The sequence below is a fragment of the Sipha flava genome, unplaced genomic scaffold, assembly GCF_003268045.1.
Source record: "Sipha flava isolate LNK unplaced genomic scaffold, YSA_version1 43_pilon_pilon, whole genome shotgun sequence".
NCBI lineage: Eukaryota > Metazoa > Arthropoda > Insecta > Hemiptera > Aphididae > Sipha > Sipha flava.
In genome coordinates this window covers 794,256-807,144 of record NW_020273171.1, presented here as the reverse complement: position 1 = coordinate 807,144, position 12,889 = coordinate 794,256, and the positions used below count along the sequence as shown (strand labels likewise).

General features: G+C 29.2%; 1 protein-coding gene across 4 annotated transcripts in view; it reads right to left on the bottom strand.

The window, feature by feature from the left end:
- Nucleotides 1-2,074: 2,074 nt before the first annotated feature.
- LOC112689341 (putative uncharacterized protein DDB_G0286901) overlaps nt 2,075-12,889 on the bottom strand; it is an 81,423-nt gene continuing 70,608 nt past the window's right edge. For 2 of the 4 annotated variants that reach the window (XM_025563003.1, XM_025563006.1), the window contains 12 exons: nt 10,211-10,313; nt 9,942-10,132; nt 7,675-7,735; nt 7,223-7,596; nt 6,781-7,145; nt 6,503-6,709; nt 6,346-6,421; nt 5,651-5,786; nt 3,248-3,394; nt 3,053-3,161; nt 2,717-2,982; nt 2,075-2,263 (listed from right to left, as the gene is read on the bottom strand). In XM_025563003.1, the coding sequence (XP_025418788.1) occupies nt 2,126-2,263; nt 2,717-2,982; nt 3,053-3,161; nt 3,248-3,394; nt 5,651-5,786; nt 6,346-6,421; nt 6,503-6,709; nt 6,781-7,145; nt 7,223-7,596; nt 7,675-7,735; nt 9,942-10,132; nt 10,211-10,313 (2,173 nt within the window). In that variant the 3' untranslated portion in view covers nt 2,075-2,125. Of the gene's footprint in view, nt 2,264-2,716; nt 2,983-3,052; nt 3,162-3,247; nt 3,395-5,650; nt 5,787-6,345; nt 6,422-6,502; nt 6,710-6,780; nt 7,146-7,222; nt 7,597-7,674; nt 7,736-9,941; nt 10,133-10,210; nt 10,314-11,507; nt 12,169-12,889 lie in introns of those variants that run through there. The other 2 variants (XM_025563005.1, XM_025563004.1) reach the window with 2 other exon arrangements.

The following is a 12,889-nucleotide window of genomic DNA, read 5'->3' as shown; positions in this document are numbered from 1 at the left end:
TACCACAGCGATGGCGCGGGTATGACGCCAGGGAAGAGGGGTTAACCGTTTTACGCGTAATTTTGAGGTTATTGTTCAATATATTCCATGTAGTTGTATACCATTGACCAGTTAACCAAATATCCCTTAATCTCAATTGTATTCCCGCCGTTGGTTTGAAAAAGTAGTAACTGATATTAGCATTGATTAAATATATTACAAATTACAGTATGGTCTCAATAATCCAAACACAGACTAATCCGAAAGACGCGGTAATCAAAACGAGCTTGAAAAATATCGCATTGCTGTATTAATACACATCCCACTCACGGGTTTAATTAATATCAACATTTTTAGAGGTATCGAATTTCTTATTTTATTTTATGATAATTTTTATTTTAAGTGCTTTTTCAGTTTTAAGTGGAGTGAGGTTGAAATCAATCGATACAGACGCAGTATTCAGATGAACGAAATTCGACACTCGCACAGAAAACTTAAAACGTAAAATACAATAATCACACTATAACAGTAGTAGTTCGTCACAAGCTCATCGGAGGATCCCGGCAATTGGTACGCACCTATGACAAAGAACTCTACTCGTACATACTGACAGTACATGGGCAAGAAGCGTGATGCACGTCCTGACGACCTACAGCTAAGAGCTCGGTACGCACGCACTGACGGCCTGTGACCAAGAATCCGGCAAGAGGGTTGTGTGCCCATGTTATGTAGGGAAGTATGGTGGGATGAACACCGCCATATATATTATATAATATAATCGTGTTGTGAACATCATTACAATTTATTTATAACATGATATATAGTCGAATGGTGCATATCATCACAATGTCATCAGCGCAAATCTAGACGATTTATTAGTTGATAAATATTTCAATTCTACCTAGTGTTGAAAAACTATTTTCAACAAAACATATATTGTTGAAAATGCATCATTATTACATTATTTTTAGTTTCGCTGTCAGATGAGTTTAAACAAAATAATTTTCATTTACTTTTCCATGGTCTCCATTCACCTTCAGTACTTGATGGATTACAGTTATTTTCAAAATCAGTTTGGTAAAATATATCTGATACATATAGGTAGATGGAATTGCATAATTTGATATAATATGTTGAAAACTGAAAAGAACCATTTTATGTTTTCGTAAATCTGTTCGATAATGACTTGATAGCTCTAGAAAATATGGCGCGGCCTAAAATAATGTGTCCCTTGAAAATCAAATTATGTTTTATCTATGATTTTGTGTACCGACAATAACGTACTAATTCTGATATGTGAAATAATTTCTAGTAAGCCATGATATAACATATAAATATAACAGAGAACGGAAATCTGTTTCTAAAAATATAATATTCTCCGTCGACCGTACCCAGGGGCGGCTCGTCAGGGGAGCATAAACGAAAATTTGGTGAAATTTGTGGGGATGCTGAGAATTATTTGGTTATTATACCTATAGATAACATTGTGAGCAATTATTTATTTCAACAAGGCAATTTATGAAATTTGACAATTTGACATTTTTAATCAACAATTTAAACAAAAAAATAATTAGGTGTCTTATCTTAAACATTTTTGGAGTAGGCAGTGGCGTACAAACTGGTGGGGGGGCGAGTTAACCCCCACAGAGGTTTTTAATTTTAGTTTTTAATTCAGTTATTAAAAATGCATTTTACAATTATACTAATCAATTTATTTTTAGTCACTGAACAATTTTTAGGGCTAGGGGGACAAAGACCTGTACTTTATATTTCAGGGGAGCTTAGTCCCTTCAAGCCCTCCCCCGATTTCCGCCTATGCAGGGGAGACATTTTTTTAATGTTTGTTGTAACAATTAATTAATAAGTATATATATATATATAGATGATTTCTTTGGTTATAAAAATATGTCTGCAAATTTGAACAATTTTAAATTATTACCACATTGATCAACATTTGAAAACAGTTGCACTTAATATAACAAAACTGAAGCAATAAGGAATTTATTTTAAAATTATTCTATACATTTATAATTTAATACAATTAACGACATTTTAATAATATAATAAGTATAATACATGATTGATTTCTCTGTAATTTTTATGTTGTACACATTAATTTTTATTTTGTAAAAACATTTGAATAAAATCATTTTTTATTTTTTATTTCACCTGCAGACGAATCGGAATAAACATTGTGGAATTTATTAATATGATTGATTTCTCCAAAACTAATTAAACTTTCTGCATCACTTTGAACATCTTGAGTGGATTGTTTTGACGGCATCTAGACATATAGTTAATGAGATATTATGTAATAAATCACTTAAAGTTAACAATTCATAACCATGAATTATGTTTAGTTAAAAGTTACTGAGTTATTATCACTATAGAAATTACATATTTAAAACAAAAAGTTCCTATTTATTATGAAATAATATAATAAATCATAGAAATCTTTACTTAATTTGAAACAAACATATTCTACATTTATAAGGTAATAGTTATGTATTTACAAATTGCACTTTTTTTATGATATTATATTTTATTTAAAATTTAAAATATGTTTGTTGTAAGAAAAATTAGGGGAGTAACAGTTGTATGTATTTCAACCTTTATTTAGGACAATCAGAAATATTTTCCGAAAAAAAAGTAATGTAGATATAAATAAGTATGTATGGTTGCTATATACATAAAATAGAAATGCAGTCAAAATAAAAATTGAAATATTTATTAATACCGTAGAAGAAATAATTGAAGTAGTACTAGTAGTAGAATCTTCTGATACATCTTTTTCAAAATTAATAGGTATATTGGTTTGTTGAATACTATTGAAAGGAAAAGGTGTCAATAATAAAGAATTTAAATTCCATTCTTCACACTCTTCAATATTTGATGATAATCGTTTAAGATCCATAGTTTGGCTGTTGATTAATGGATGTTCAGTATTTTTGTTATTGTTTAACAAGTTTTCATGCTCTTCATGGTTAGTTAACAGATTACATCCTTTTAAATAAATTGGTTAGACATATATTTTAAACAATACAAATATAAGATATAAATATTAAAAACTTACTCATTAATTCCATTTCATTATTGGTAGTATAAGAATCTGTATCTACTCCATTAATATTTAAATTATTATCACCTTCCCAGTTTTTTTCATTAATTGTAAAATTATTTTTCTATTTAAATTGTACATAATTTAATATTTACTATAAGCTCATATTCACTTTTGTATTTTATTAAACAACTCTTCTAAAAATTATACCTGATCATTATTTAAATATTCTTCAAATGGCATCAGCTGTGTTTTTAATTTGAAGCTTAAATTGTTCGATAGGTGTGATAAAATACCATATTCTCCTAATGATGTGGTTTTACTTTGATGTACATTTTCAGATTCTAGTTGATATTTCTAAAAAATATTAATATAATAAAGTTTGGTTTAAATAGAATTTTCAAAAATATACAATTATATATATATATATATATATATTGAATAAATAATATTAGTATAATACCAAATAAATGTAAAATATATATTTTTCATTTTGTGTTCATCAATAATAATATTAATTTATACTATAGACTATATAAATTATACAACATTAATTAAGAGTTCTGTTATTTTAAGTGTAAACTATGATTGTAGATAATATTAATTATTATTTTAGAATTATTTACAATTGAGGTGTAAACATAGTATATAATTAATGAAAGAGTTGATATTTTATTAATATTTTCTAAATATTAGTTAAAAAAATCTACATAAATTCTATGGATATTCTCAAATATCTTTTCCCATGAATCTAAAAAATAGTCATTGGTTGCACTAATGACAATTTGTTCACTATTAGTTGTTAATATCTAAATCCAAATTAGTGTATGAATGTTTGGCGATTTTGCAGTTAAGTGTACAAATGATGGAAGATATTAAATTATAAGGAGTTTATTATTTTATAAGTTTTTTTTTTTTTCGTTGTGTAGATATTTATTTTTCTCTTGATACAGAATAAAGATTCTCTTAATTAAATCTATATTCGTAAATACAAACAAATAGAAACTGATATATCTAATTAAGAAAAAAATTTAAATATTGATAAAAAAAAAAAAACTGAACAGTTTGTTTGAGATTATTAAATAATTGTGACAACAATATAAATTATATAAGGACTATATAGTTTTTATTACAATTAATTCATAATCTGTTATGTCTTGCAGTTTTTTTTTTTTTTGCTGAATCTGAAAAATTTGATCTAAGTACTTACTTCATAAATAGTCTCAACTGCATAAATCTTAATTTAAATAGAAAGTATTGTTGATTATCTGATAAGATAACTGGACAATATTATAAATCATAAAAATATTATAGTAATAATTATATTAATATAATTATTATTATAATTATTGATGTAAGGTAAATCTTTCAATAAAAATATATTATCAAGTTTATATTAAATAATAATATACATTTTTGTTTTTCAATTCTTGAAGTAAAAATATGGGGAAATCTTTGTACATTTATAGTCATCCAAAAGGTTATAGTATTTAGTTTATTCTTACAATGGTAGGGCTCAGAAATGTGTTTCATTACTCTACAATTATTGGCGTCACTGATTTTTCTGATTTTTTGATGACCATCTTATAATTTACATTATTCATAAAGGAATCGATAATATACGGCATTATCAATTGATTAATTTATCAACAATTGGTCGATTTTGAGTTATGACTGCGTGTCATGTATCAGCCAGCTAACGTATCATCAAGTTAACAAACTGACAACTACCACTTTGGTGACTAACTTATGTAATCGCATTATCATAGATTATCTATGGAATTGAACTTGCTGCGTAATAATTTTTTTCGCATGTTCACATAATATGTTATTATTCTGCTTTGAACATTATATCAGAAATGTTTCAATAATATTACGGTAACGTAGGTAAAGTTTTCTAACGAGCAAAAAATGAAAAATAATTTAGCCACCTTTTTATAAAAGAAACTGATTTTATAAGACCATATGAATAGATTTTGAATGAAAAAACGACAGCATATCTATATAAATAGTAAGAATCGGAGATAAAACCATTTACTATAAAAAAATAATCAATAACCCAGTTGGTCAGTATTAACCGTCCCTTCCGGCTTCTTAAATAAATCATTTTTTTCGGGTAGTGTTGTTGTTCGTGTAAAACGGTCAAACAGTTAAACCAAACTCATAATGGCATTATTTTATTCTCTGTATTCACCAACAGTAGTTTTTTATTTCTATATAAGACGCTTCTTTTATATTTTTGAAATTTGATTTCTATCGCTGTTCCAGTATGTTCAGTATGTCCAAATCGTATACGATTTCCATTGTAAACATATAATCCAATTATGGTATTGGACTGTAACATTGACAATTCATCTTAAACATTTTTCAATATTGTACGATCATTTTTTGCGACGTTGAAAGAATCAGGGTTTGGTGTATTTTTTGCACACAAGTACATGATATTGAAAAATAGGAACTATCAACAGCTTATACTAATTATTAACAATGTCACCAAAACATATTTTCTATCAATACTTAAAATTGAAATTAATTAGTTACCCCCGCCCGCAATGTACTCTCGTACCAATACAAACGTATACTATTTATATTATATTTATATAAATGTATTACTTTAAGAGAGTTGTTTTTATAGATCATCTCAGTTTGAGTAGTTAAGTTATTGCATTCACTCGGATTTTGATTTGAACAATCCGTAAAGAGTAATGTCGGAGAATCAAATTCTTTTAACACAGTTGAACTTTTGAACCTGTAAATATTTATGTATATTATATAGGGATGGGCATGAAATCCGAATATCCGGATTTGAAACAAATTTTTATCCGGATTTGCCGAAGCATCCAGATTATTCGGATTTATGAATTTGATTTTTATATAACTTATAATTTTTAATTTCTAGTAAAATAAATTATTTTATTTTATTGTAACAAAAAATCAATATTATATTTTAAGAATTTCAATTTACTTATCATGATTTCAACAGTTTTTATAATGTATTATTAGTTACCAAAATTATAATTTACTAAATTGTTGAGTTTATACCTCTATGCTTACAGTGATATCATGACTGAATACCCAATTAACTTATCTTAACTGCATAACCTTAGAATGGTTATAATGAATAAGATTTTCTGAAGATAAGGTAAATTTATGTAAATATAAAAATGAATAATTGAACAGCAAAATTGAATTGAATAATCCGGATAGTTTGGATAATCCATGAAATCCGGATTTCTTAAATCCGGATATGCCCATCATTAATATTATATTTATCAGTGAAATTATTTTTAAAATAACTTATACTATACATTTTCGGACTGGAAAAATTGTTTGAATAATAGCGTAATAATTCTCCAGCACTAACATGTTTGTCTGAATGAATATCTATCAAAAAAAAAAAAAAAAAATTATTAGAATCATTATTTATTACTAATCGTAAACCAAAATTATATATTTTATATTTACTTTTTGTGTTTATAGTATTAATTGGATGACGATTTGTGATGTCTTGGGCATCTTTTATATTACTGAATTTATTTAAATTATTTGAGAGATCTGGACATTCTATCGATGGATTTATAGTCAAAATTGAGTTTTTAATTTTGTCTATTCTTTTTAATACTAGATGAGCATCTTTTTCAATTTCTGCGGCCAACTGGTCAAATGAAATCCCTGTAAAATATAGTTTCACTTTATTCAAAATAAAACAACAAAATACTAATAGTTATTGTAATTATAGATACCATAATCAACGTTTTCGTGTAAATGTTTAGCTATTTCTAATAGTTTATTTTTTATGGCAGTTTTACTATAACCAATCACACTATGTTCATCAACAAAATTTTCTAATTCATTTAAATCCTCAAACTCCAAGGGCTTTGTTTCTATTAACTTAGCCATTATTTCCTGTAACTGACTAATTAATTGATCGTCTAGAGAATCTTTTGATGTGTCATCCAACATTTCGCAAATAACTTTATGTATTTCTTTGCGAGCTTCTACTTTATCATTAGTTATTTTTGGCTGAATCATAGATTGACATTTGCAAGATGTTTCTAGCTCTGATTCATATGTGAACTCATGATAAGCTACATTTGTTTTGCAGTTACTAAATAAAACAATGAAAAAATGTAATAACATTAAATAAAATAATTGTATACAAATGTATATTAATATTATTTGTACCATAAGGATTTATTACGATCGGATACAATTTGAATGTTGGCTAATTTCTGAGTAATTAAATCAGGTTTTACATCGATACAGGGATTTTGTAGAACCGTTAAGTTTTTGAATTTACAATCGTTTATTTCGTTTTTATCGGAAACAATTTTAGTCTTGAAATTTATATTCACTTTACTGATGTCACTTTTTCCTTCATCTTCTTTTTCTGTTAATTTAGGTAATATAGGAAGTGTATAGCTCGGCTGCTGCTGAGAATCGTTTGCTTTAGATACATTTTTCGAAAATTCTATTAAATTTACATTTTTCTTTTGATTTATGGACTTGGATGGAGGAAATAATTTTGATTCTTCATTGTTCTTATTAAAATATTCACTCTAAAATATAATATAAAATGTAATATGTAAATAATCACCAATAAAAATAACAAAAACTATTTTAAATTAAAATTTTACCGATATTTTTTTATTACTAGGATCAAATTGCCGTTTAGTTTTTAATGGAACATCTTCATATCTATACATAGAAACCATATATTATTCTATAAATGTTAGTTATTAAAAAATACAATACATTTATTTACCTTACCAATTTTTTAAATTGATAAAGATTGATAGAAATTTGATAAACATAAAAATTAAAAAAGTTTCGTACTTAAAATGTATACTTATCCGTTTAAATAAATAAATTATTGTAAATACCTAATTGTACTTATATCTCTAAATGTCGAAATAAATTGTACATATACAAAGTTTCTTAATAAAACAAATAAAAAAATAAAAAAAAATGTATACTATACACTTAGATTAATTAATCAATTTAAATAAGTCGGTTGAATTATAAAATAAGTAATTATAATCTTAAATTAAGTCTTGTTCGATAACATCAGTGAACACTTGTTAATCCACTTCGTTAGGTTAGATTAGGTTAGGTTGGCCTATCACCTGAAGCATTGCATAAAGGCATTTCCAGGTGGCGGATATATAGCCGATATTTTGAAAAATAAAACACAATTATTTTGTGATATTGATCAGTATAACTTAATATTAATAATGTTAGTTAATAAATGCATTTAAAATGAGTTTATCGTATTTAATTCGTATAAAAATCTTAAATATCATTAAAATCTAAAAACTCTCATATTAAGATATGATTCTTTATATATAAATATTTAAAATAAAGTAATTAATGCATCATTACTGCAATTTCTAAATGTTTTTATTATTTGAACCAAGGCTTGGAACGAGTGACGTAGGTAAGGAGAGTTGGTAAATATATATGTAATAACAAAAATAATTAGTATCAACCTCCTTCATAAATAACCTTATACACGCCCTTGCTTGGAACCATTACGATTTAACGATTTCGGTTCTTAAAAATATAAAATCTCGGTTTTGGTTGAGATTCTGGTACTTGAAAATAAAAAATTAAAATGCGGGTTTAATGCGATTTTAATTTTAACTTATTTATAACTGACAACAATTTTATTGGAATATATGTATCGATAAAATAGATATATTCGTCTCAAATTTAAGCCCTACTATTGCCAGTTGAAAAATTCAAACCCATTAAAAAATCCTCATTTTATGGTTCAATAAATGGGGAAATAAAATCAATAAATCAAAATCTTTACAAATAACCTTCTTACTTCGACTACATGACTGCTCACCGATCGTCCTGAACGATTTTATCAAACCTCATTTCTTGAAAGTAAAATATCTCGGCCTTATACTAGACAAAAAACTTATATGTGTTCCTCACCTCAAGGACAATCAAAAACAGGTAAATAGTAGACTCCATCTACTAAGGCCTTTACTCAGGTCTAATCAACACTCAAAACAAACTTCTTGTTTGTTTACAAAAGTTTTCTCTTTCCCATATGGATAGCATTTTCTGGGGCCCGACCAAATATTCAAACATACAAAAGATTCAAGTCCTTTAATCTATTTATTTGCATATCAGTGCAAAATCTTCATGGTACGTAATGAATAAACTACTACACGATGACCTCCAAATCAAAACCATTCATGATATAGCTATCATTATCTAGAAAAGGTTTATCAGGAAACTTATTTCGAATTCCAACTATCTTATCTCATAATTGGCCCTAAATACATTTCTAGGCATCCCTACCAGACACCTCAAAAGCAATTGGAGATATATTTACCTTATAAAACATAATTTTACAGTATATAACACATTAAGTCATAGTAAAAGGTAACTTAACTGCGAGTCTCCTTTAAGTTATTCACAGCCTGTTTTATAATTCTTTATAAAATTTACTTATTGTATATAATGTATCGCTCAATATGTACGCTTAATCGCTTAATCTAATCTAATCTAACCTAAAAAAAAAAAAAAATAAAATATATAAGAATGTATAGGAAATAGATAAACGATATATGTTATATAAAATAACTATTTTTTTTTCAATTGTGTGATAAAAAATGATGTCATTAGTTATAAGAATCGTAAGAACAAAGTTTTTCCACCCAAGGTTCTGGTTCTTTAAAATTTGTATTAGAAGTTCGTAAAAGGTTAGGATACTATATTTTAACCGAGGTGCTGGTTCTAAAACCAGTTATTTTCGGTTTCATTCCAGTTTCTGATTTGAACACATTTAACAATATATATTAGTAAATTCTATATACTAGATTTTTCTAATCTTATATTTCTTAAACCAAAATAAACGTATAATTTATTTGAAAAATAAAAAAAAAACCTTTTAATTCTGTCACAGGTAATATCTGCAGACTGGCACCTTGGCAATACTTTTTCACTCAGTCTTTTTAAATGCCAATCTGTATCTCTAACTGTCTTTTTTGCTTGGTTCAACAATGTTGATGTTTTTAAAAAGTCTTCTTTTATCAATGCTTTATTATTTTTTTCATATTTCGCGCCACATTCGTATCCCTAGAAAATAAGCAATATCGTAGTAGTAATTTACAACTATCGATTTCATGTCAATGCTTTCAACTTATTATTGGATACATTATTGTTGTGTACCATAACTTTTGAAAACATATCAAATGGATCGGGCACGGTGGTAATGGTAGACATTTCATTTGGTGAATTCGGTTTTTGGCATCCATCACTGAAATCACAAAAATAATAGCATTATATAATGTACCAAACACATATAACAATTGAATCCGAATTGTAAATAATGAAATTACGTGAACAGAGGGAAACGTATTGAATACAACAACTGTTTGACGGACAGAATTGTATTCATTATTGGTACAGCGCTATGCATGTGCAATGTACGTACTATTAGAGCGCATACTGGATGTTTATAATAGGCGAAATATTTCGACGAACCTATAAATATCCGGAGACTTGTTTAAACGTGATTATTTTTAAAACTGTACCGATAAAACGCGTACGTTATCACACGCTTGACGTCATCGCGAGACGTTCTACGGCGGACGCGGTAAGTGCCGCCAAAATGAATTCGTCGCGGTTTATAATATTATAGGTCAACGCGTAGAACGTTGGAATAAAAGTAAAAATAAAACAATCTTGCGTGTCATTAAAACGTGCGCGTTGAACGGGCGCGCCCGTCGAGGTGAAAAAAATGAAAAATGAACTGCCTAAAAACAAATCATCGCCGTGTAGAGTTAAAAAAAACGTCATGTGTAAACAATAGAAACCATTAAGCTCGCGTTGTCTCGTGAAGGTCGTGTGACGTGTATGTATATATATATATATATATATATAAATATGTATATATACATATATATTAAGATTACACACGAATACGCATTTTGGAGTTTCGCAAAGCACGCGCACGCATACACGGCAAGACCAATGAACTCGCGCGATGCAACGCCGTCCGGGCTTGACCTCCAACCGGGGAAGGCCTCTCTCGGCCGATCAATACTTGGTGCGCGGCAGCAACCGGCGCGCCCGCGTTCTCTCAACAGCTCGGATTGTGTAACCGGTGACGTCACGCTTGCCCGCGAAATCGTCCGTCCTTTTACCGTTTCGACGCGGCGATTAATTACGGTCGTCGCGCGCCGCGTTCCCGGTCCCGCCCAGGGACGAGCTGTAACGCGTTGTACGCGCATTGTCGCGCGGATCACGCGACGGCGATAAATCATGTCGCACGGTAAACTAACCCAACGCGAACACGTCGAACGGTACGCACGTACACGCGCGATGTGACGGAACGTTATTCCCGACGAACGTAACAACGCGTGCACTTCCGCGTATCGTACGCGGGTTCACCAAGTACAAAAGTGATAACGTACGAAAACGTAGACGTAACGGAAAACCAAAAACATACATAACAGTTCATCACCGTCATTACAAGCGCGCGTGCACAGCCGTACAGAAACACGTTCACGTCGGTTGCGACAACGCGCCGAATGCGTTTATTGTTCACACCGAACAAAACTCAGCAGTCGAATGGCTAACGGGTTATGTTGCGAGGCGAGCTGTATATGCAATTTCGGTGCACCCGTGTATCGAATGTCGTTGTGCTCGCGTACTGTATTGATTACGTTTTCCGAACAGCGACGGCAGCCGCCGCCTGAGAACGATACTCATCGTAACAATTGAAAAACTGATGAATTTCAAAAATTCAAGACCATGAAATATAACGCTATGTATATTATGTAATTGCGTTCAAGTCGATTTGTGTAATGTTGCGTGGAGTACATCGAACAATTACTGAAATGCTTTAACAATCGATTAGTTTTTATTATCAACAAATCACACGAGTGCATCGCGTGACCAAGTACCAAGTGCAATTTAAAACGTTTTCCTAGAGAGCACCAGGCATCATATAATTTCGCACACTTTCCCTTGGAAATAATCTATTTGATTTGTTGAATATGATCGAAAATACTTTGTTGAAATGTTGAACTGAATTTTTGGTGTGATTTTATTCACCTTGATTGAGCTAAGTTTTGGGTTCTTGACCAAAATATCGAAACGATTAACAGCGAACATAAAAATCGCGGATTTGATAATAGCGAAACTAGTTTTTCATAATTTCTATTTTAAATACTATACATTTTAATATATTAATTGGATAAGTTTCAAAACTTATAAAAGTGTAAAACTATAAACTATTTTATTAATAATTAATATTTTTAATAATATAATAAATGTTCTTTAGCAGGAAACATAACCTTACTATACGGAAATGTATTGATGTAATAAAGAAAATTTAAAATTTAGAAGAATTAAAATGAGAACAGTATAACGCAGGAGAATGACCAGAGATAAAAAAAAAGTACAAGAACTGCGCTAAAAGACTTCATTCATTAAATACAAATCATATTACTAATGATAATAAGAAATTTGTAAATGGTAGGTGTAGCACATAATTTTTCACCGACTAATTGTTTTTTCAGAATTATTATCGCTAAATGCTTAATCGTAGGTTTTCGCTCTTTTTTAAAATTCACGGTTTTAATTTTCGCCATTATTAATTCGCGGTTATTGTTTCGCTATTTTGGCCGGATACCTATGTTTCGAACTAAAAATACGTACGTTTAGTTCTTAGGGTGATTCGTGAGTAGACATCACCCAGCGAGAACATTAATTACGCCACTCGCGTAATAAAGTAATTACGTCGAAGTGGCACTCGTCCCGAGTACGGACGCACTTTAATTCCGCTCACTGGTAAGTTTTTCAATCGACGCGCGGGGTCCGTGGGTT